Source organism: Carassius carassius, chromosome 6, assembly GCF_963082965.1.
Source record: "Carassius carassius chromosome 6, fCarCar2.1, whole genome shotgun sequence".
Lineage (NCBI taxonomy): Eukaryota > Metazoa > Chordata > Actinopteri > Cypriniformes > Cyprinidae > Carassius > Carassius carassius.
The window spans coordinates 27,968,289-27,992,997 of record NC_081760.1 but is presented as its reverse complement, the minus strand read 5'-3'; the positions used below and the strand labels follow the sequence as shown (position 1 = coordinate 27,992,997).

The following is a 24,709-nucleotide window of genomic DNA, read 5'->3' as shown; positions in this document are numbered from 1 at the left end:
AAATAAAACCCTATGAGACAGACATTAACCTCTTTGATTTGTGCAGCAACAAGTATAAATACAGAAATCTTCTTTAATCTAATTAGATTCCCTTCAATCTAATGCCTTTTCTCAAATTCACATTTAGTCACCATATTGCTGCCTGTTTTCTCATTCTATAAACCTGAAGTGTGTAATTTCTGCATCAAACAGAATCACTTTTTAAGCAGGTTTCCCCATCTGAAACCGGTTGGAAAAAGGGACAGGCTGGTTCCAAACTCAGGCCACTGGCTGAGCCAGATGTTTTGATCGTGCCACACTGTTTATACTTTTGATAGAAATCAACCAACAAATGGATTACTTGTTGTCTCTACATATTAAGCAGGGTTAAGGCTATTAAAAGTATTTTAACACTTCAGCTTTAAAGTGCGCTATGCAGATTTTTTTATTATTTCAGAGCCCAGCTGTCCAGTGTGTTTTCATTCCCCGTGGTGCTGTGATTATAGTGAAAACTATAAATTATCATCTGACAATTTTACCCCTAATGAATGAGTAATGAGTGTTTGGTCATTAATATTGATTTAACCTGTGAGTTACAGCTTGATTACAGTGTGGAACATTTCAAAGACTTAAAGCAACGGGTCAGTTTATAGATCCATCGGGGTCTTTGATAATAATGATAATACAGCAGAGACTTTCCGCACCTTGAACTAATGTGTAAAAAGAATCAATGGAGGAGAGGTTTGTGGTGATGCTGACATCGTCATCTCGTCCTGAGGTCTCAATGTCCACCGTTAGGGCTCTGTCCATCTCCCCAATTAGACTGGTGATAACCCCAGTGGGGAATGTCACATTTGTCAGACGTCCCTCGCTGTCATAGCTGCAAACCAAAAATGCCATTAGAACACCTTTTGCAATTGGACCTCATTGATTTGCGGTGAGCAGTTCACATGATGCAATGAAATTAAGCAGACTAGCATGCATGTACTGCAGTTTGGACTCTGTCTTGTTTGAGTCCTCAGAAATCTTTGTATGTATGCTTTCTGACAGAGGTCAAATGGACAATTTGATTTGCGTACATGAGTCAAGAAAATTAGAATGTGGAGACGAACTTGAATATACATTTACTTTTTAAAAAATGCTGGCTAGTTCGAGTTGCTTTGCACACCCTCAACTGGCCTGAGGACATTTCTATATAAAATGGGGATTAATGCTTACAAGCATTAATAACATATTAAAAACATAACTCATTGAAGTCACAATCATTAAGACTTTGAGGTTATGGCAGGGTAGGTGCACAGACAGTGTCCAACATGTTGTCCAGAAGGACCTACTTTATTCAAACCTTCTGGTACACCACCAGCCAGAAAATGTCATACAAATTCATTTAGCATTTTCACCATGCTCTAAATAGCATGTGGTGAAAGAAATGGTAGGTTTTGTAACTACAGGCTACACTTTTGTTTAAGGAGAAGACATAGAGAAGCATTTAATCCTATAGCAGGAATGTGCACTGCAACAACAACTGCAAAAAACTATTCAAAATGTCAAAACTGCATATCTTAAAAAATAAAAAGGTTTAGAGATGTGCTCTGCTACAGTGTAAAGGAACTGATAGAAGCACTCACTCATAAAATGTGGTCCAGCCAATTTGGATGCTCTTGGTGGCTAGCAGGCCGCTGTTACCATGGTAGGTGAAGAGCACCAGTTCCTGCCCCTGTGCTGTGAGGGTCTTTAGCCCTCCATTTGTACCAATTGTCAGCCAAATAACCTGGTTGTCAGGGGCAACAATACGCACTGGCATTCGATTGGGGTCACGACGAACCCGGAGCGTATTTCCACTGCTATCTGTTACAGCAGTGATATCATCATCATTGCTATAGCTGAAGTTGTACTTGTAATCACCAGTGACCAAGCTCATAGTATACTGATGCGTTCCATTGGAGTCAAACACATAGAGTTCTTGAGAAGCAGGTGATGCAACTTCATAAAGACCCAAAGAGCCTTGGGGAGGTCGATTGTGACGTATGGCACGGATTCGAATGTTTCCCAGGTCAGCTACGTAGAGCGTTCCATCAGGAGAGACCACCAGAGAGGAAGGAGCATTTAGCCTTGCGTCTTTGGCGTACCCATCGCCTGTCTGGTAACAGTCACAGTTAGCATCATTCTTGCAGTCGCAGTCTGAGGGTGCTCCTGCCAAGTGAGAAATCTCGCCATCCGTGCTGACTTGTCTGATGCGGTTAATCTTCTTTTCATCTGTCTCAGCAATATAGAGTACACCGCTGTAGGAGAGAGCGATGGCTGTTGCTCCTTCTAGAGTGGTCTGGATGGCACGCTTTCCCATGGTATACTCGATGCCTGGCACCTGGCAATGCATAGGTCTGCCTGCCACAATGCGCACCTGCCTGTTCTCGGTTATCTGTAGTACAACGTTGTTGTCAAGCACATAGATGGAGTTGTCCATAGGGTTGATGGCCAGGTCTGTAGGCCACTCTAAACGCACCTGGAGAGAGGACAGATCAAATAGGGAGGTGGATCACTTATGGAAACTTCCATAGGTATACACACAGACACAAACAAGTTAATACATCTCCTGCCTGCTCTCTCACTCTGTGCACAGTTGATGCTTGGGTCTGACACTGATGAAGAAGTATCCGTTACTTTGGAGGCTTAATACATTGGGTGCCTCTAGTTCATTCGATTTGCCTGTCGCTTGGTCATTTATTTTGCAACGGGATGCAATTCCTTAGCGCCTACAGGGAACGACTGTCTGGCAAAGAAAAGCACAACAAGAACAACATTGTCCACTTGGAGGACTGGCCTCAATTAGACATTTAAATATGATTTGGAAGCACAGTCTTGTCTGGACATCTGTTAATGAAAATAAAATCATTCACCAGCATACACTTTCACTGAGACATAGTTTATACCAAGAAAGCATAAGAATTCTTTCCTTGATCAAGTATTGTCTTGTCTGTCTGAATGATCTGGTTTCAATATTTATCAAATACTTCAGTCTTGACAACTTCAGTAAGGCTGCCAAGTGCCAGTGGGTAGCTCCTGTGGATAAAAGCTTTCTCTGCTCAGCCATGGTCCGTCTGTGATTCCACCTTCTGCATAAAGCATGAATTCTTGGGTGTGCCACAACATGCCACCTAAAATGTTTCATCAACTCTCAGGTCACCACCTGATTTGCAGAAGGCCAACTTGGTAGCCTTAGAAGAAGACAGAGTACTATTATATGCTCTCGGGATAAACTTGATTTAGACATAACATTTAAAAAACCAAGAGTGAACCGAAGATTTCGAAGGTTCGAAACCGAAGATTGAGTCATTTTCTGCTGTCCCTATTGGCCGTACTGAGGTAGGTTACAGTTGTGTAGGTTGAGCTGTATATATTCTTAATGATGCACATCGATGACTCGCAAGAGCAAACGTTTGGTTAATTCTGAGGCTGACTCCAACTGTCTGGGTCTGTCCATAAAGAGCTTCACTGAGCCTGGACCCAAGGGTATGTTAGACAACAGCCTTATGTCTCATCCCCAACCTCCATCACTTAGAGACAAATGGGGTTGGTGGGGAGACCAGAAAACAGAAAGAAAGGGGAGGAAGGATTCTGCCAAAGATTGTGGATGAGAAAGTCTGCTAAACACTACATATTGTCCCTTTTCACGTAAAAGACCCTCTTCATAATAAAGCTGCAGGGAAAAATAGAGTCCTACTCCCACACCCAAAATAGACACATTTTCAAAAAAAAAATTCTTGTTTGTTGAGCTGGCAGTCATCTTGGAGTGGGGAACTGATATAAAAATAATAGTAGTCAGCTGATAATGTGATCTTAACATGGCCCCCATGATGCAAGCCAGTCCATATACAAAAAAAGAGCTTTTATTAACATACTGATTGCATACTTGACTGCATTCTTTATCTCATTTAAGTGTTCATCATCTTAATCATATTTTATTTTATAATATTTCTCTCGTTGTGTCTAGAAATTCCAACAGATTATTTGTTTTCCACAGGCTTACTGAGTTTAGGTGATTAGATTCATTTAGCACCAGAGGGAGAGCAGCCAGAGGGGGGAGCTCCAGGTCTTCAAGGAAGTTTCTCTGGTTCTCATTTGGGTGGAGACTACCACAGAGGGCTGATCTCAGGCTGTTTGTTCCTGATTTGTGCTTTAAAGTATGTCTTGAGGCTAGTGGATGGATAGCAGGTCATAGTACAGTCTACTATAAGTAGTTGGTTGGAAAAACAAACTAATTTTGTTTCAAGTCTGCAAGCTCTCAAAGTCTGTGTTGTGGTCCTTCAAGTAATAAACTATTAACTACAGGGCTCATCTGATAGTAAACATGTAGTATTACATATAGTATTACATTCTAAAAGGACTAATACTGCACAATACTTATCTGAAAAATTGTATCGAGATAACATGAAAAACAAGTCAGTTCAAATGAGGCAACCATTTCAATTGCTTCCAGCCCTTGCTTTTATATTTGAAACGAGGCTACTCATCCTAACACCACTTCAGTGATAAAGCCAGAGGATCAGGTTTGAACAGTTGAACTTAGTAGTGAGAATCACAGATTGCATTCTGAAATAAATCGAAGTTTGGCCTTTCTGCCCTCTAATTTTTTGTTTAAGCCCAGTAGAATTATTGGATTGAATTCAACTCTATAAATCATACTTCATTCAGGTAAGCAGTGTTTTAGTTTTTTTTGTGGCAGCAGAAATAGACAAATTAATATTTAAGATTCAATTACATTAAACAGTGATGTAGTGCAGGTGAGTATAAATACATACCTGTCCAATATGCATGCTGGTATCACAGGTCAGAGGCCGAGCAGATGTGAGGTCATTAGATCCCAGCAGTGTTGAGATGATGCCATTCCGGTCTACTTTCCTGATCATGGTACCATCCACAAAGTAGATGAACCCGTTCTTATCCACAGCTATGCCTATGTAGAAAGAGTGGCAGATGTGACAGCTTCAAATAGACACACACTGCACCTACAAACAGGCGAAACACAACTGGTACACATGTCACGCTTGCCCCTGCGGTTTCCAGGTCACTAAAGATGCAGCACTCTGTGAATTATTCACAATGTGCTTTTGGGTGGTGAATTATTCCTGAGCTAAGGGGGATGCTGAGAGCAAGTAATAAAGGTTTTTTTTAACCTAGTCAGAGCTAAAACTAAGAGGCAAGGAACTGAATGTATGTGTCTGTGTGAACTACTTGAAGGCTGGCTGTTGCTGTGTTGATATGCTTAACTAAACCAGTATTACTTTAACACAAAAGGGATTTTTATATGATTTGTGTTTGTGTTATTATAGTGTGTCATGTTCGACTATAGTTTTCTACACAATGAAAATTGGGAGTGTCCATATTGATTTGAGGGGGTTCAGACTTTTTACCTTTGGGTCCCAGCAGTAGTGCCTCAGTGCCCTTGCCTCCATCTCCACATCGTGCCTCGTCAAATGGCAGACACTGCTCTCCGGTCCCTGCCACAACCTCTGCGTTCTGCAGCAGCTCTTTGGCTCCTGTCAGGGCTTTTGGCCTAAAGATCCGTCGTGAGTTGGTGTCCGAAACATACAGCTGACCTGTCATCGGGTCTGTTGCTAGGTAGTATCTATGTGCAGGATTGTTGCTAACAGGAAAAAGGCAGAAATTTCACAATTACAAGAAGAGCAGTATAGTATAATATAACACAAAAACAGTCGTGATTTATAAACAAACAGATATGGCAACAAATGATTGGTGAATAAGCAATGATTGAAGTGCTTGAAGAAATGAATAACTGAACATTTAAGTTGGGAAGAGATTGTATCATGAAAAACATTTTTCTTTCTATTTCAGCAGATGTCTCAGTTTCTTATGACTGTAAATTATTATAAGCGCGACTTCCGGTTATGGTGGCAAGGTGAGCAGACGTGCTTTCCTCGTGCTCAACTGCTTTTCAATAAATCCTGCATAATATTCCAGAGAGAGGTTATATAAAGAGACAAAAAGTGCAAGCGTAAGAGTAAACTACATCAAACATGCCAAAAAAAGCGGCTAAGGAGAAGAAAACGATGGAGAGCTGTGAGGAAGCAGGCCAGGTGCTAGCTGAAGGGGAGCCGTGCTCACCGGAGCAGGCACACGTGGACGTTTCCGCGGACGTCGAACAAGTCATAAACATGGATAATCCCTCAACAAAGGACCTCATGTTGGCCATAACTTCATTCAAACAAGACTTTAATACAAAAATGGACGGAGTACTGACGGAAATAAGAAATGTCCAAACGGACATTAAAGAATGTAGCGGCCGTATCGTGGAAGCCGAAATGCGGATATCTACGGCAGAAGACGAGATACAAACCCTGAAAGAAACTATCGAAAAACTTGAGAGCAAGACAAAACACCTCAATAACAAAATGGAAGACTTAGAAGGGAGGAGTAGACGTAACAACCTGCGTGTACTGGGCATACCCGAGAAAGTAGAAGGCAATGATACCTGCTCCTTTATGGAAAAGTGGATAGCGGATACTCTGAAGATAACGACACCGGTCTTGGAGAGAGCGCACCGGATAACAGCGAGCCAAAGTTCCACCACGTATCCGAGAACCATCATCATCAAGTGTTTAAACTACAAGGACAGAGAAAACATCTTGAAAGCGGCGCGGATACAGAAAGAGGTGATGTACCAAAACAACAAAATAAGATTTCTTCCTGACCTGCCAACGGAGGTGTATAAGCAACAGAGGAGCTACGACGGCGTGAGAAAGCGGCTACGGGAACTCGGTATGGACAAACACCGGGTAATATACCCTGCACGGCTACTGTTGACCAACGATGACCGCACTGTCATCTTCAATACACCAGCGGACGTGAACAAGTACATAAAGAAACTGGAACCAGTGAGTGACTGAGAATGACTAATTAAGTGTGTCTTGATGAGAACTATAATTAAACTTACAAACTCTCTGTGGCTGCTGGAAACTATGAGGTATGTAAGGAACTTCTGCTGGAAATTTGACATCATATCACTTATAGTCCTGCTCCTTAAAATACTAGTATAAAGTATTAATAAGTTTTGTCTACAGCTATATATACATATATATATACAATATATATATTATAAAAAAAAAAAAAATTTCCCCTTATTTTTATTTTTTATTATTTGTCTTCTTTTGGTTTCTTTTAAAAGTGAAATTAGGTGATTCTTAAGTGAGAGCTGAAAATACGTGCATGTAATTTGGCGCACATTTTATTTTCAGTTGATAACTAAACCAGCCTATCTGGATTATTTGTGTACATAGACATGCAATTGAGCTGAGTTTTGGTTTACAGGAGAATAGTTCCTCAGTACTGTGTGGACCTATTCCCGATAATGGAGGGAAGTTATTTAGGGGTTTGGGGGAGCCTGTATGTTCTAGTGAAGCAGGCCTGGGGTTTGGGTGGGACGCTCTTTTCCTTTTCTTTTTGGGTTTTATCCAAAATGGTACCCTTTATAGGTTTTTATTGCTATTCTTACACTATGGTAATTTACCTCTCTTTATGTTATCCATGACATAACAAATGACAGACGTTTTGGTTGAATGTGTATCTTGGAATTGCAGAGGCCTACGTAAACTTACTAAAATAAAACAAGTAATGGGTAGAATAAAACAGCTTAGAGCCAAAATTGTGTTCCTGCAAGAAACACACATGCTAGATCATGAGATAATGAAAATTAAACGTAGATGGCCAGGTCAAGTACTGTCTTCAGCTTACTATTCTAATTCCAGAGGGGTTATAATTATGATACATAAGTCTATTCCTTTACGTATTGATAAAATAACTAAAGACCCCAAAGGTAGATTTTTGATTGTACAGGGCTATATTCTATCAACGAGGATTAATCTGGTTAATGTATATGGACCTAACGATGATAACGCAGATTTTTATAATGATCTATTTTTGAGGGTCTCCACATTGCCTGGAAAACACATTGTGGCAGGTGATTTCAATTGTGTATTGCAGCCCAGTAAGGACCGGTCATCTGGTATCGATAACACTCATGTAAGGTCTAGGAAAGTTTTACAACATTTTATAAAGGAACTCAACCTGGTGGATATATGGAGGGCTCAAAACCCAATAAAAAGGGAATATTCATGTTGGTCGAGTATCTCTAAAGGATACTCAAGAATAGATTACTTTCTGATTTCAGCTGAACTAATTTCATGTATCAGAAACTGTCAATACAGTAGTATTCTAATATCAGATCACGCTCTTGTATCTTTGACATACGTTGAACCAAAGCTTACCCAAAATCGTACTAAATGGAGATTTCAAATACATTGGATGCAAGATAAAAGATTTCTTGAGTTCTTAGGGGAACAAATTGATTACTATTTTGAACATAATACCACCCAAACTTCAGCTATAATCAGATGGGAAGCCTTTAAGGCCTTTATACGAGGACAAATTATAAGCTATACGAGTAGGAAGACAAGAGAGAAACAGGAGGAAATGAAAACACTTGAAACAAAAATTCGCTTACTTGAGGAAAAAAGTTTACAAGCAGGCCAAAATACTGATAATGTGTTAAAAGAATTACTATTGTTAAGAACCCAATATAATGAAAGAACACATGAAAAGGCAGCGGCCAATTTATTAAGATTAAAGCAGCAATTTTACGATCAGGGAGAAAAACCAGACAGACTTCTTGCTTGGCGTATAAAACAACAGGAATCAGAAAGATCAATTACTAGTATTGAGGATGAAAATGGAAATATGACTGTAGATCCGATGGAAATTAATAAAGCGTTTAGAAATTTCTACGAAAAGCTATATTGTTCTGAATATAAAGCCATGACCGATGCCCACTCTACGTTTATTGATAATCTCAACATCCCTAAAATATCGGAGGAACTAAAAATTAAATTAGATGGTGAGCTTAGTGCAGTTGAAATTATGGAGGCTATAAATACATTAAAGGGTGGTAAAACAGCAGGACCTGATGGCCTTCCCATTGACCTATATAAATATTTTAGTGATAAATTGGTTGGGCCACTCCATGATATGTATATAGAATGTTATAATAGTGCTCGTCTTCCTACTTCTATGAGGGAGGCTTTGATCATTCTTTTACCAAAACCAGGAAAACCGAACTCAAAATGTGGTAATATGCGACCTATAAGCCTAATTAATACCGATACCAAAATAATATGTAAAGTCCTGGCAAAAAGGTTAGAGACTGTGCTTCCGAGCATTGTGGGTGACGATCAAAGTGGGTTCATTAAGAACAGACAGGGACTTCATAACGTAAGACGGGTTTTAAATATTCTACATAGCCAAAAAAATGAAAAGGATACTGCTCTTCTTTCGCTCGATGCGGAGAAGGCTTTCGATAGAATCGAATGGGCGTATCTATTTGACGTCATTGAAAAATTCGGATTTGGAAGCTCCTTTTTACATTGGATCAAACTATTACATTCCAACCCAGTGGCTGAAGTTTTAACTAATGAGGTGATTTCTGAGCCATTTAATATTACAAGAGGTTGCCCTCAAGGCTCACCATTGTCCCCACTTTTATTCATTTTGGCTATCGAACCGCTAGCAATAGCTGTAAGGTCTAGCAATCACATACATGGGATTACAATGGGAGGCAAGGAACATAAAATAGCTTTATTTGCTGACGATGTAGTGCTATTCCTAAAACAACTAAACGCCTCTCTACCAGCACTTTTAGATCTGATCAATCACTTCGGAAATATATCGGGATATAAAGTGAACACATCAAAATCATCGTTAATGCTGCTTAATAAAGATAACTATCCAAATACATCACATTTATTTACTTTGAAAATATCACCAAGCTTTACATATTTAGGTATCAAAATTGTTCCCCAATTAGAAAATATAATATCTACAAATTATAATGCTATAATGGAATCAACATCTAAAGATCTAGATAGATGGTTATCTTTACCAATTTCATTGATAGGAAGGATAAATATATTGAAGATGAATATTTTGCCTAAATTCTTGTATTTATTCCAAAATATTCCCCTGGCGCCACCAGCTGGAACGTTCTCGAAGATTAACTCATTATTCAGGAAATTTATTTGGAACAAAAAATGCCCTCGAGTTCGTCTCTCTCTTCTTTATCTTCCATTTGACACTGGGGGGTTAAAATGTCCCAACCTGTACTGGTACTATTTAGCTGCACAATTAAGAACAATCATGTTTTATTTCTCCTCTGGAAATAAACCAGCCTGGGTGGATATGGAGTCATATGGGTTTGCGCTGCCATTAAACCTGTATATATACTCAGATAAGTTTAAACAATTGAAAACAGTCACCACGCACCCCATTGTTGTTAACATGATTAGAATATGGTATGAAGTTAGAGAGTACATGAAAATAGATAACTCTTTATCCCAGTTTAGCCCCATTTGGGGCAACACATTATTCAAACCAGGAACGAAGGATTCAGGATTCCGGGTGTGGGCTGAGAAAGGATTAAGCAAAATTAGTGATCTTTTTGAGGAGGGAAAGTTGATGTCATTTGAGCAGATATCTACTAAATATAATATTCCAAGAAAACATTTCTTTAAATACTTACAAATAAGGAGTTTTGTTCTTTCTATGCAGAACCAATCATTAAACTTACCAGTAATTTCTTCTTTGGAGGAATTAATTACCAAGAAATGCAATAATAAGGGATTAATATCAGTTTTTTATAACTGGCTTGCATCAGGGTCCAATGAATCAACAACCTCGAAACTTGAATTATGGAAGGCGGAACTGAATGAGGATATATCAGAGGATGAATGGAGACAAATCTGTAAAAACTCTCAGAAACAGTCAGGTAATGTTAGCTTAAAACTACTTCAATATAACTGGTTGATGCAGACTTGCATAACTCCAGTCAAACTGAATAGGTTTAATGCAAATATCCCTGATACATGCTTCAAATGCAGAGAGGCTCAGGGATCATTTGTGCATTGTGTTTGGGAGTGCAACATTATTAAAGAATTTTGGGTGGAAGTGATTAATATTACAAAGATAATTTTGTCTTTGAATATTCCTCTAGATGCAAAAATGATTTTGCTACATTTATATCCAAAGAACCTTAAATTAAATCCTCAGCAGCGTAAACTGATAGATTTTTCTATTTTACAAGCTAAAAGAATGATAGCTCTAAGCTGGAAAAGGTCTGATCCACCAGTTGTAGGAGCTTGGATTAATGCCATGGCACAATGTATGGCTCTGGAAAAAATAACATATTTTATCAAAAACAAAATGGATGTACATGAAGAAATATGGAAGCCGTTTAATTACTACATTAACAATAACAATATTGGTCAGTTATTACAGGTGGTGTAATGTATTAGTGTTTTTCTATTAGATTTTTTTCTCTTGTTTTTATTTATTTATTTATTTTTTTTTTTTTTTTAATTTATTTATTTATTTATATTTTTTTTTTTTTTTTTTTTTTTTTTTTTTTTTTTTTCTCTTTCTTTTAAGAGTGTTTTGTTGAGAAATGTAACTTATGTGTTTAAAGTACAATAATGTATTTTTTTTGGGGTACCTTGCAAAAATTGTTTTGGACTTAGATGGAGGTTTGACTGAGACCTTTGTGTACTTCTAATTGGGAGAAGAGAGCGATGTGTTCTTTTGTTGGGGTGGGAAATGACTGTGACGAAATGGAAAATTGTTTCTTTTTCTGTTACCTGTCTTAAATCAAAACAATAAATACATTGTTCAAAAAAAAAAAAAAAAAAAAATTATTATAAGCGCAAAAAAATTGCCACCACAAATTTTAAGATACAAGTTGAAGGCCTACAGATGTATAGAAACATGATCATTGATCTCAGCCTATTGTGTTATATTGTTGAAGGGAATGTACTTGTTTGGCCCGGCCATTTAGAGGGGAAAGGAGTTGAGCACTCTGTCAGAGTGAACCTAATGCGTTATGACTGGAAATCACTATTGTCTGACACAACCATAATGATGCCCACCAAACTGTCACATCATTTCAATCATTTGCACTCCCCACCCGCACCCCTAAGACAGAGGAAAAAGCCAGCAAGCAACATGAAGTGATGCATCTGTTGAAATAAATCAACAACTTGTCGCAGTGTTTCAATTAGAAGCGACTAAGAATAGCACAGACACCTTGAAACATGGTTGCCTGCTGGGCAGGCCATTTTCGATATATACATTTTGAAACAGATGTGGGCTGCTGTAGCTGAAGCTTCTGCTTTGTACAGTAACAATCTGATAACTTAATAAAAAAAAAGAAAAAATCTTGGTTCCTGATCAGACTTACTGAGTGAGGCAGGGTCCCATGTTTAAACTGATCCTTTGGTTATTAGATATTTGCTCTGTTCCAAGACAAGGCAGCAAAGAATCTCACTACTCATCACTGAAGTGTTTACAAAAAAGAAATTAAAAGCAATATACAGTAAATTTGCAAATCACATGTGCTAATTACACTGCTCATAAGCTTCCAGACACTCAGAAAAGGGGCTAAGAAGGTCTCAGGATGATGTTTCTGTTGCTATTTAGCACAGACGCCACATTGCACTTATAGTAAATAAAAATCCAGCAGGCTAGAACTATTATACCATAAAACATGTTGATGTCCTAAATGTGAGTTCTGGAAGTTAAGCAGGGAGGGGAAAGGCTTAGAGTTGGCTTGGTCTAAGGATACTGAGGTTTGGGGTCAATAATCCCCTAAATTTACGAGGCTCTGTGGAGCTTTAGGGTGTATGGGCATGCCTTGATGACACATACAGATGGGTCGAGACGTCTGGGTCAAGAGGAAGATGAAGGCTAGCCATTAGGTGGCTTGTAATGTTCATCAGCCAGCAACGGTGGATGTGAATTAATAACTCTTAGCACTCAATGCTTAATGGGTTGTTTTTGTTTCTCAGAAGCATTTAGAAAAATACTGATGTGTCTAAAAATACGGCCATTTAATTACTTAAACTGAACTATTTGGCCCACACACGGTGTAACCATATAGCGAAGTTGGCCTCTAATTCCATTTTAAATGATTTGGTAGGAGACAGAGAGCAATGGTTAGCATATCCACGGGATTCCTAAATTTATACCTGGTTGCAAATTTTTTTAACGGGCTCTAATGGCTTTGGCTCACCCACTTCAAATTACTTGCACTTATTTCCATTCATGAGCTCCACACATCTGTGATTAAACTCTACAGAGGTTTCAAACAGAACTTAATGTAGGATATCAACATCTACTATGCTCTGTACATCGCCCCTCAACTGGAACTATTCAAACATGTGTGGGATGATGAGGGCCTATTTGCAGTGTTTATCAGGAACTCCTGCTTGTCCAGGGCAGACACATTTGGAGTGGTTAACTTAAGTACTGGAGACCTGTCAAGAGATGTTTATGTCCTGAATCCTTACTGAGAAAACCGGTCTACACCAGTGTCAGCTGAAATGGACGTCTGTGTATATTACTTAAACCTTTTCTGACCAATTTGGCTACAGAATTAAAGTGTAGAAGAAATTCAGAATGTCTTTCTTGTATATGCAATATGCCACATTAAAAGAAAATATTTTACTTGAGTTCTCCATAAATGCCTCATCTAAGCCACCATTATATTCACAAAAGTGAAGAAAGAATTTTTTTCTCAGGGCTGATTGTGTTGGGAAGACTTGGGAACTTTGTGATGTTGATTTATAAACCACTGACATACTAAGATTGTGTTTTAAGAAAAATTATAGCTAGAATGTTCAGTTATTCTAATGATTTTGTCAGGAATTCAGATCTGTTGTCATAACCTGTACAGTAGTGCTTTCAAGGGATCTACTTCATTCCTGCACCATCCACAAAAACATATGAAGAACTTCTCAATATATAGTGAAGTCCAAAAGTCTAAGACCACATTGAAAATCTTGGAAATAAGATGCAATTTAATCATGGAAAGTAAGTTTATGATTTAAAAACGGACCAGCTGAGTTATTTGTACTAAAGGTCAGATTTCCTCCCATTGCACACACAGGATGTTTTTTTTTTTTTGCAAGCTTTTAAAATTATGCTGGTTCACATGTTCAGGATTTACTCAAATGTGGAAATCATCCAGCTAAGAGTTTATGAAAAACGTCAATTAAACTTCACACTTTTGTTATGCTGATAATATAATTTGTAATTAAAAAACAAACTAGTGGTCTTAGACTTTCGGACCTCACTGTAGAGATTTGGGCAATGAGTTTTAAATTAAATTAAGTATGTGAATTAAATAATACTAAGAAAACCAATAAACTTTTAGAATTATCACAAAATGTCACTGGTACTCCATAAAAATCTGGGGCAGATGACACACATTAACATTACTTCTGATGGCATGCAACAACACTTATGAGGAGACAAACACTTGTATAAAGAATGCATCAGACTGAAAGGTCCTGTGCATCTATGAGAGAGTTAGAATGGCTTACCTATGTCTGAAATCTTTATTTCTTAGGGTAGCAGAAGGAATAAAAGAGCAGAAATATGAGAGATAAGAAAAGGGAGCGAGAGTAAAACAGCAAAGCACATAAATCTAGTCAAGAAAGGGGGGAAAAAAACCAGGTGTGCATATATTAATCTCTTCTCTTTACACATATATGGCAAATAATGCAGGAAGACGGGCCTGTTAACTGTACTTTGTCTTGTTTGTTAAACAGAGTTGGATGTATGAATATTCCACCTGGGAACTGAAGAACAGTATGAGCTCACAGCACACGCCGAGGTTAACTGGCCCATAATAGCAAATTGATTGTGTCCCAGACAATGAAAAGCAATTCCTTAAACATTGCCTTTAACCGCACAGAAGCCACGCTGTGAATATGTCACACAGAGGACCACCATTTCATTTGCTTCATCCATGTGTTTTACGGCTTTAATGAAAGAATTTAATTTACAGGAGCAGCAGACACACAAAGATGATACTGAAACCTGTTAAGTGCCGGGCCATTTATAGAGACCTCGTGTGAGTGCACATATGAGAGATTTTTGCACGGGTATCAAGTTGGGGGCAGATGGAAGCCACAGAAGATAAGATAAGGTTAAAAATACAAAAAAGTGTCATTGACAGAAAGACACAAGCAGGGAAAACATGAGATGGAAAATGAGAAGCAGCCAAAAGGATGAGACAGACGATTTAGGCCAAAAGAGAAAGGAATAAGAGATAAGGAAAGAGGAGAAAAGAGGTAGCGGTCATGTATCACCACAATGGCTAAATGAGGTGCTGCAGAAGAGTGACATGGAGGGCCCTCTAGCCTAGGCCCCAACGAGTGTGAGAGAAGAATTTATGATCATTTCAGCGAGAGTCTATAAAAGACCCGAGACGCAGCTCTGATTTCATATAGAGGAACCCTGAGAGCACTTTGAAAGAATATCTACGCGTCTCTTTCTCTGTGGATGTGTGAGCCCACTCTAGATCTAAGGAAAGGAAATGACAGGTCTTGAGGTTTAAAAGAAAAGGGCACATGTGTTCACCTCATGCTTGTAATGTATCAGCTCTGCACTTCGCGGTGTTTAGATTATAGACACGCTGATCTCAGTCGGGAGGGAAGATAGTTTGAATATTTCAGTATGTTTCGATTATAATATCAATATCAGCATGCTGCACTCTGTAAAAACCTACAGGATGATCAAAACTAATTTTTATATTACAGAGATGGAACATTTGACTGCATTTTGGAAATATTTTCCTGTTCAAGGGGAAATCTGTCATTTACTAACCCTCATGTCACTCCAAACATGAATGTGTTTGTATCTTCTGACAGAGTTCATTTTATATTATGTGCAGACTGCTCTTTTCCATACAATGAAAGTGAGTGGAGACGAGTTTCACATGAAAATGAAATAGAAAACAGCTAAGACACGCAAAATAACTCCTTTGTGTTCCACAAAAGAGCTAAAAACTTAAAAGTACTTTTTCTATGATTACTTAAAAACTGTCATATATTTCAATTTTAGCTTGTATTAAGAGATTCAAAAATTTGAATACTGAAAATGCATTTTTATAAAATACAGATGTTGTGCTGCCAATAGCATGCAAACAGAATGACGAGATCTACATTTTGAATCTCAACTGAAATTGAAATTAAACTCGACCACAATAGATTTGGTGGCATATAAATGCCCTGAAACCAACAAAATACAATTACATTTCAATAAAAGAACAAACACACTAAGAATCAACAGCTTCTTTAAATTATAAGCTTTACGGCTATATTAAAAAAATCTCTGATTAATCTCTTTGAAGAAACAAAGTTTAGTTTAGTTGGCAGAGATACTCAAGAGATAAACACTGTTATTTCTCTGAGCCTTGCAAATAAACACACACACACACACACACACACACACACACACACACACACACACAGCCTTTGATGTGGGCTGGACGAGCTGAATAGAAGGCTTGTGGTAGATCATAAAAAAGCGAGGCATTGGAATATGCATTTCTTCTTGGCTTAAGGGGCGAGAGCACCAGTAATGAGTCACCCTCTACAGACGAGAACTCTGTCAGTGTCAGCACGTTCTTTTCAGACCACATGAGCCTTAAACTGGGCTGATTGCCCCATATTGCAGTCGAACAATTTATCATGCACGTTCGTATAATTAGCACCAAGCACATTATACTCTCTTTTATACCTCTTTTAATTACCTTCCATTCCTCTTGAACTAGCTTGTGTTTCTTACCTCAGCTCCATAACACTGGTAACGTTTCCCGAGGGAAAGATGCGTCTGATGTAATTGAAGTCACCGACAAACAAACTGCCATCAGATCCACAGGCGAGGGCCACTGGAGCCAGCAGTTTGTTGCCATCAGCCTGGCCATTACAGCTGGGGCAGGAGATACTGCGCCGGCGCCCATTACCCATGATGGTACTGATCACTGGAGGCTGCTGGGAGATGAAGATGTTCTCACCATTGCCTTTGTAAAGGATGCCTGCAGGACAGGAAGAGAGGGTTGTGTGGGTGAGCAATTGCATAGTAAATCATCATGGAGCTGAATTTGGAAAGACGAAGAGGCAAAATTAAAAATGTATAGCATGACCTAATGAATATCCATAACTGTGATTTTAAAAATGTAATATTAATTTATGTGTTTGATATACAATAGTATACAACAGTTAGATGCAATACTCTAATATTATTGGATAAGCAGGTTGACAGTTTGTATGACTGCTTGTCTGTGTTTGGAGCGATCCAGGCAGTCTGTGTTGGTCTATATGCATTATTATATATGTAACAGGTATTTTAACAGGGACTTTTATTTTGATGGGTTGCCCCGTTTTCAGCAAGTTCGCGGGAGAGGCAAAGACGTCTGGGAAGAAGGAAGAAGGAGAGCAGTTTTTACGAGAGAAAGACACGCCATGATTGCTGTCTGAGAGATCATCAGTTTTTCACCGGAAAACGTGAAAATAGTAACACAGTTCATTTGAGTTTTAGTGAGTTAAATGAACATTAACGCTATCGTCGTCTGAGACTGGAAACGGAGCTGGTGCAGAAGTTCGGCTGATTGCGTCATCGAACAGAGTGAGAGGCTGGTTGAGAGCACGAGAGTTAGGCCCAATCCCAATTCTATTTTATACCCCTTCCCCTAACCCTCCGCCTACCCCTTCCCCTTGTCCCTTGAAACAGAGTGTCAAGGGGTAGGGGAGAAAATATTCCCCTAAGGATTGGGACACCACTACCATGACGTCACATGCCATCATTCGTCGTCTAGCTCTTACAAAACACACATATACTGATGTGCTGTTGTACATTAAAGCCTTTAATTATCGTTCTGTATTAATGAGCTGCTTACTGACACACACATCGGAAATCGCGCAGTTCACACATACAGGAGAAAATAAACTTGTCAACGCTGCCCCACGACTTTTATTAAATACAGTTTAAATACTGAATCGCTAAATTATATTTTCCAGCGACGAGAGGATACAATCGCTGTTTTTAAGTAAACTCACTCTAAAAAGATAAATGCACAGACGCGAATACACACAACTTCCATCTCTCTCTCTCTCTCTCTCTCTCTCTCTCTCTCTCTCTCTCGAATAGGCAATATTTGAGAAAATGGTTTAGCGATTTCTAATTATTGGGGGGATTAGTCTACGGCAGTTATCGCCCTGATCAGACATATGCTGTGGCACTATCATGCAGTCTGTAATGATATGACGTTAACAAATATTAGCGATTTTTTGCAAACATTTCTTTGAGTAACATGACCAGTAATATGAACTCACAGTTGAATGTAACATAAAACAAATGATTACTTTTTGTTAAAATCTTTATTTATGCCAAAAAAGCTTACATGTATGTGGCCATGTTGCCCAGATAATTCATACCCCTTCGTTTGAAGTGTGGTCCCGAAAAATCTTTGTTTGAAGGGCTATCTGGCCCTTCCCCTTACCCCTTCCCCTCCAACCAAAAGAGAATCGAGACACCCCTACCCCTTCACATGAACGTGCGAAACGGAGGGGTAGGGGAAAGGGGAAGGACTAAGGGGTAGAATTGGGATTGGGCCTTAGTTTCTGGAGCCGTGAGTTTCGTTCTGAACACTGCTGTTTTGCATCTTTCGAACTGTATGTATCTTTGAGAGTTTTTCTGCGTGCCGGAGTCATTAATGAGCTGTGCTTTGGATTGGGAGACGTTAATTTCTTCCTGCTCGTCAATCTAGTGCACTTGTTAGTGCGCGAGAATATGTAAATGGACTGGAAGTGAGTTTTTTTTTCACAGCGTTTAATCTTTTCCGCTCTCTGAGTATTTTTGTAGAGCCTGTCCATTGCCTAAGATCGGCTTTGCTTTTGGGAAACTTTTTTTTTTCTCTCTCTCTTTTGAGACTTTAGTCAGTGTGTGCTGTGGCAGAGCTTGCGCCATTTTGTTCCAGAAAATTCTTTTTTTTTGTAGTGGCCATTTGCTAGTTTTTATTATTATTACCCTATTATTATTAGGTATTATTACCCTGCCATCCTGACGACATCTCCTTACTTTCCTGCCCCAGCTGTTCATTTCTTGATTACAGGTCATCTCAAGTAATTTCTTCAGTTTCATCGTTGCTACAGACTGGTACAAACATTCATTGCACATATACACACATGAACTCTTTACTGATATAGACTGAACTGGACTGAGAACTTGAACTAGATAACTGAACTGGGTTTGATGTGAAAATTTTATCATCTGTCGAATCTCAAGAGTCATTTCAGAGTTAATTTGATCTAAGTCAAATCCCACACACAACAAGAGATCTGTTTAGTTTATTCAAAATTCTACCTCTTTATCCATACCTTTGGCTTAATAGGATCTTAAATAACTATTTTTAATCTTTTAAATTAAGTAAATTAGGCAGAATTAAACAAGGAAAAATCTAACTGATATTACGAACAATTAAGAAAAAAGAACTGCTTCATATCTCACGTATTAGCATTTCTTAAACGCTAATTAATGTTTGCTTTTGAATATTTTCTTCTCAGATGATTTTCACCTTAATGTAATGTTATCAGAGGGTGGTTCACAGAACCGTCTAGCATATAGTAATGTAGCATTCTGATCATTTAAGTGCAAATATATTCAGCTGTGAGAAAATAGGCAATCTGGCAAAAGTTCAGAATCAATAAACAGCCCAAACACATGCTGCCAGAATGATTATATGGCACAGGCGACTTAGGCGAATCAATTAATCGAATCACATGATGAAATGACTGTTGGGTGCATCACAGTAAGTTTTAAAAATAAAAACTACATCAATATATCTTTTTGTTTTTGTTCCCTAGTATTAATTCCTACTCATCTTCACGCACACTGTTAAAACGTTTTCACAAACTGCTGTGGATTCTATTCAGACCTTTGTTAACTTGTTTAAAGAAAACATGAATATACCTTTTATTCTTAGAACATTTGCCTGTAAAAACAGGTACAGCATTACTAATACCATTGATAATGTCAATAAAAGCTAGATAAGACTATCACCAAACTGTGCGTGAACAAGTCATTGACCATCATGACTAAAGTTATTTCCTGGTTTTCTATCTGTGACTGCACCTCTTCAAATCTGAATCCAGGTAATATACTCCTGTTAATTCTATAGCAATTGTGAATTTGTGTGCCTGTAATGTTGACTGTATGTGGCGAAAAAGCATGTATGAGAGCGTTTCTGATAGCTTTGCTATTTGTGCATGTTAAACACAGTGTGGAAATGCCACAGGGTGTGTGTTTGGGCTGTGTGATGAGATCACATGGCCCCAGGTTTGGATTTGATCGTCAATGTTGTGCTTTAATATTCTCCCTCAGGACATATTTTAATGGTGCACTAATAGCAAGAGCAGATTGACTAAACCCCACCAGACTCCACTGCTGCCCCATTGTTTCCCTTATGCCCTTACCTTGTTCTTCAGATAGCAGCATTACTAGTACTGTTCAAATTTTTTTAAATTTTTTATTCATGAGGCTGGAATCATATACACATGCCAGATAAAAATGTAAATAGGTAAACAACAATTAGCGATGACAGTAACAATAAATTATGACGTTAAAAGAGAAGTAAACATGACTAAAACAATTTGACAACTGTTACACACTTAAATAAGCATACATAACTTATTTTCCACTTCTCAAACACAGTGACTGAAGCCTGTAACAGGCTGGAAAGATTGAGTCTCTGGTTTATAATAATTGGAATAATTATCAGGCCCTGGAGTGGAAAAAAAAAAGTTATGAAGAGTTTTTGATTTATTTTTTTAAATTCTGGTTGGGATCATGGGGGGCACCAGGAAAGGAGGGTTATCAGGAACCATCACTAAAGCATGCATTTGTAGACAGCAATATATCTTCATATTTTCTGAAAGTGAATTGTAAAATGTTGGAGGGGGGAAGACAAGCATCAGCGCAGACGTGCTCACTGGTTCATATTTGGTAAATGGGCATGTCTGTTTGTTGACATCTAACTCTCCACTAATAGGTTCTTATAAAAATACCTTCCAAATAGTTGATTCTATGTAACATTATCATTTTTTAAAATTACACTTTGATATTAATAAGCAGACCTTTGAATTTCCAATAAAGGTGCAGCTATGGCCAATAGGGAATACACCTGCTTTAATGATGGAAGGAACATAAAATTTTAACGGCTAGTTTTGAAATGTAAATTGTGTTAAAAGAGCATGTTGCTTCAGCATGTTTCTTCATTCATTTGAGCAGGTCAATACAGCATAAATGTATCCAGCACTACAGTAAAACAGTTAATTTAGCAAACAGAAAGCAGGGCATCCTTAAATACAAGATAAACTACCCCACAAGAAATTCAAAACATCTGTCCTGACACTTATGAAAGCCCAGAAATAAGGAATATGTGATTGAAAAATGTTCAAACGAAAAATATTAAATATTTCATACTGTCAGTGTCACGTAGAGTTTATTTTCACGTTTATGTTCTTAGCAGAAACACACAAATCGCATTAAATGACGAGAACCAGCACAGACAGCTTAAGCTAAATGACACCTGCTAAGCTAGGCCTCAGAATTTCATATAGCATGTTAAATTTAATGGTGTTGCTGCCTCTTGTTTCCCATTGAGAAAGCAAACAAGGCCGAGAGAGAACTGAGATGGAGGGCATCAGGGAGAGACATGCCACCACAAACCATTGTCATCTACTGGAAGTGCTTAAATTAGAGTCCACCACCTCTCCACTAACTCCACTAACTTCCTACTGGCTTCTTAGCACAAGCCCTCCACCCAGGAGGAGAGAGAGAAGTTGTGTTTCAAAACGACGCTGCTGATGTAACCGTAACGGAACCTTAGAAGTGTCAGATTTGGAATGTTCTATGTTGGCAACAACTTATATGCCACATAAATAGCACTATGCACTGGAGAGACTCTGGTAAACTGGTTCCAATACAGTTTGAATCATGAAAATATTGCAACTCACACACATATTGCCACATTCCAGTAATGAAACCCACATTGCACCTGTTTGATCTGCCATTCGTGGACTTGAAATGCGAATGGATATACATACACCTACATGCAAAACAATGAATGTCTTCAGTTACACATGTACAGATCATGACGGGCCCCAAATTGAGAACACCTCACAATGTGGGGCTGGATTATTCATGGACATCAGGAGCAACTTGTGTGGCACACAAATAGCACTATGCACTGGAGAGACTTGACTCAACTGGTTTAAATATAGTTTGAAGCATGAAAATACACAATACATCTCAGTGAATGAAATATACATTTATTTCTAATTATTATTTCCTTTGCCATCTTGGGAGTCTTTCTGCGATGCCTGTGTATTCAGCTCACTGTTCTGGAACAGGGCAAGAGTGTTGGACAGGACCAGAGACAGAGTTAGAGGAAGTCTTCTTACACACATCAAGTCAAAGTGTGCAGGTGAACTCAAGTGTCCAAGTCAATAGAATGCTTTCTGAATGCGAACACAGTTAGCTGTTTTTTTGGGAGTTGCTTTGAAAACGGCAGGGTGTTGGGTCTTCAAAGCTGCACTTCAAAGGATGACTTCATGCTGTGCTCGCTGAATTATTCACATCCGGCAACGTGCTGGAATTCTGCATCCAGCTCCTCTAATTATGAGTGAGATCAATGACGCCATCTTAAGCCCCCTCTCGGGTGTGCTTGGGCACCGGTCCACACAGCAGTCGCATTGTGGTCTAAACGTCCCCATAAATCTCAATATACCTCCTCCTCTGATCAACCACCCACCATCGATTAAGCCACTGAGCGAGGGATTGGCCGGAAGAGTGAGAGGGATGGAGGTACGTAGATGGCGGGCTGCTTTCTGAAGTACTTTTAGGCTACACTATAGCGATGCTCCATTAACAAAGACAAATTGGACAAGGGAGGCTCGTTGGCCCTGAGAGAGACCCACGACCTTGACTTCGAACCAAGCTTCTCCGAGGGAGGTCGCTTCAGATAAACATACACACACACAGACACATTTATACAAAAACATTTTTCAGTTGGTAATCGGAGCCATGTGTACTGATCGCTCTTTCACACAAATTACTTGCGGGTGCATTACAGTAATGAAACCCACACCGCACCTGTTTGATCTGTCTTACAAGGGCTTGGAAATAATAGTGCAAGCGGATGTACATATACCCACATGCACAACAATGAATGTCTTCAATGACATATAAACAGATTATGACGGCCCACAAATTGAGAACGGCACACGATGTGGGATTTGCTGGATTATTCATTCAGGCATGCAGAGAGACAGCCCTCAGCTCATAATGATGGTGTGTACTTGTTCCTTTGATATGAATGACGTGTGTTTATGTAAAAATCCAACAAAGGGGGACAGGTTATGAGTGGAAAGCAGTGATTTGCCTATAAAAGGCTGAATTGAAGTTAATAGCTGCTGTTTATGCTGGGTCAGAAACTGGATGAGATTATAGAGCTGGAGCTGTAGTCTACTCAATTTTCTTCCATTTACGCCTCTCAAACCATCTGTCACTGCCTCCTTTTTTTCTCTTAGCGTACCATTTAATGTCTTGTCTTCTACTCCACTTCTTTTGTCTCAACAACTCTCCTTCAATCTCTCTGTCTTCAGACAATGCTTTTGTTAGAATCTGATAACACTGCAAGTATTTGCGAGATATATTTAAATAAGAATTGTATTAGACTGATACTGTGTCGCATTGTTTATAGTATATAGTAACCTAAGTACTTTATGTATCAGTATCCTGAACGTTTGATTCCAGGCCTTTGGTATTTTGAAGCAATACATAATTTCTTTGCAGTCATAGCCACTGTGTCAGCTAATTTGAAAAATATATAAAAGCTGTATGGAAAAGCAGCCATAAATCTTTGCGGAGCTGCATGAAGTGCGTGTGGGTGGGTATTTGTAGAGAGAATGCGATTAGTGGTCATCGAGTATTACCAAAATCAATGTAATCTAATAATTTTGCCCCTCCTGTGTGTTCAGCTGTCAAATCTATCTGCTGTATTTTTTTTTTGTCATTAATATTTCATGAAGTAACTTCTTCCCGACAGGTCCGAAGTCAATTTGAATAATGGGAAAACAGTGTTTTCCGAGTCAGGACAAAACTAGTAATAAGCAGGGGATGCTATTTTTTCCCTTGGTCCAGAGTGTCTGTAACACACATTCAGCACAGCACTAAAAACAAGGAGCAAATCTGCGAACATGCTTTCTTTCCCTCAATCACACACTCTGTCTTTGAAGATTTCCTGACTGGAAGTAATTGTAGTCCCTAAGAGAGATGTCTGAATCTCTCTCCCTGACCTCCTGCTGTTAGGTGGAAGGAGGGGAGGTACAGTGGCTGAGCACTGACGGAGGCTGATAAGGACAGATGAAAGGAATCAGAGACTGAGATGGTGAGAGAGAGTCAGAGAGGTCCACATCAGAGGGCGAGGTGCGCTTGCCTCATGCAGCCAGATTCAAAGTTGCATTACATGCCTGCACATGACTAAAGCTGAACTCAACGGGATTTAGACAGAGTAGTAAAGTCTAGCATGGATGAATTTGCCATCGGAGTGTGTGAGCGCTTGTGTGTGTGAGGTGAGAGGAAGACGTGGATGTAGTGGCCTTAAGATAAAAATGAAAAATAGACAGAGGGATGTAAAGATGGAGTCAAAACACTTTCGAGAATGTGTTTTTGTGTGTGGTAAAGAAGGTAAGAGTGGAACACATACAAATATATATATCTATCTGCACATTAAGGCAGCAGGTAGTGTTGTCAAAAGGTTGGCGCA

The 24,709-nt window shown here is 38.9% G+C and overlaps 1 protein-coding gene across 1 annotated transcript in view; it reads right to left on the bottom strand.

The window, feature by feature from the left end:
- LOC132141676 (teneurin-3-like) overlaps positions 1–24,709 on the bottom strand; it is a 277,539-nt gene that overhangs the window by 7,122 nt on the left and 245,708 nt on the right. The window contains exons 22-27 of the mRNA XM_059551345.1: positions 16,669–16,918; positions 14,418–14,438; positions 5,391–5,623; positions 4,779–4,933; positions 1,608–2,482; positions 684–859 (exon numbers count right to left, since the gene is read on the bottom strand). Of these exons, the coding sequence (XP_059407328.1) occupies positions 684–859; positions 1,608–2,482; positions 4,779–4,933; positions 5,391–5,623; positions 14,418–14,438; positions 16,669–16,918 (1,710 nt within the window). The remainder of the gene's footprint in view (positions 1–683; positions 860–1,607; positions 2,483–4,778; positions 4,934–5,390; positions 5,624–14,417; positions 14,439–16,668; positions 16,919–24,709) is intronic.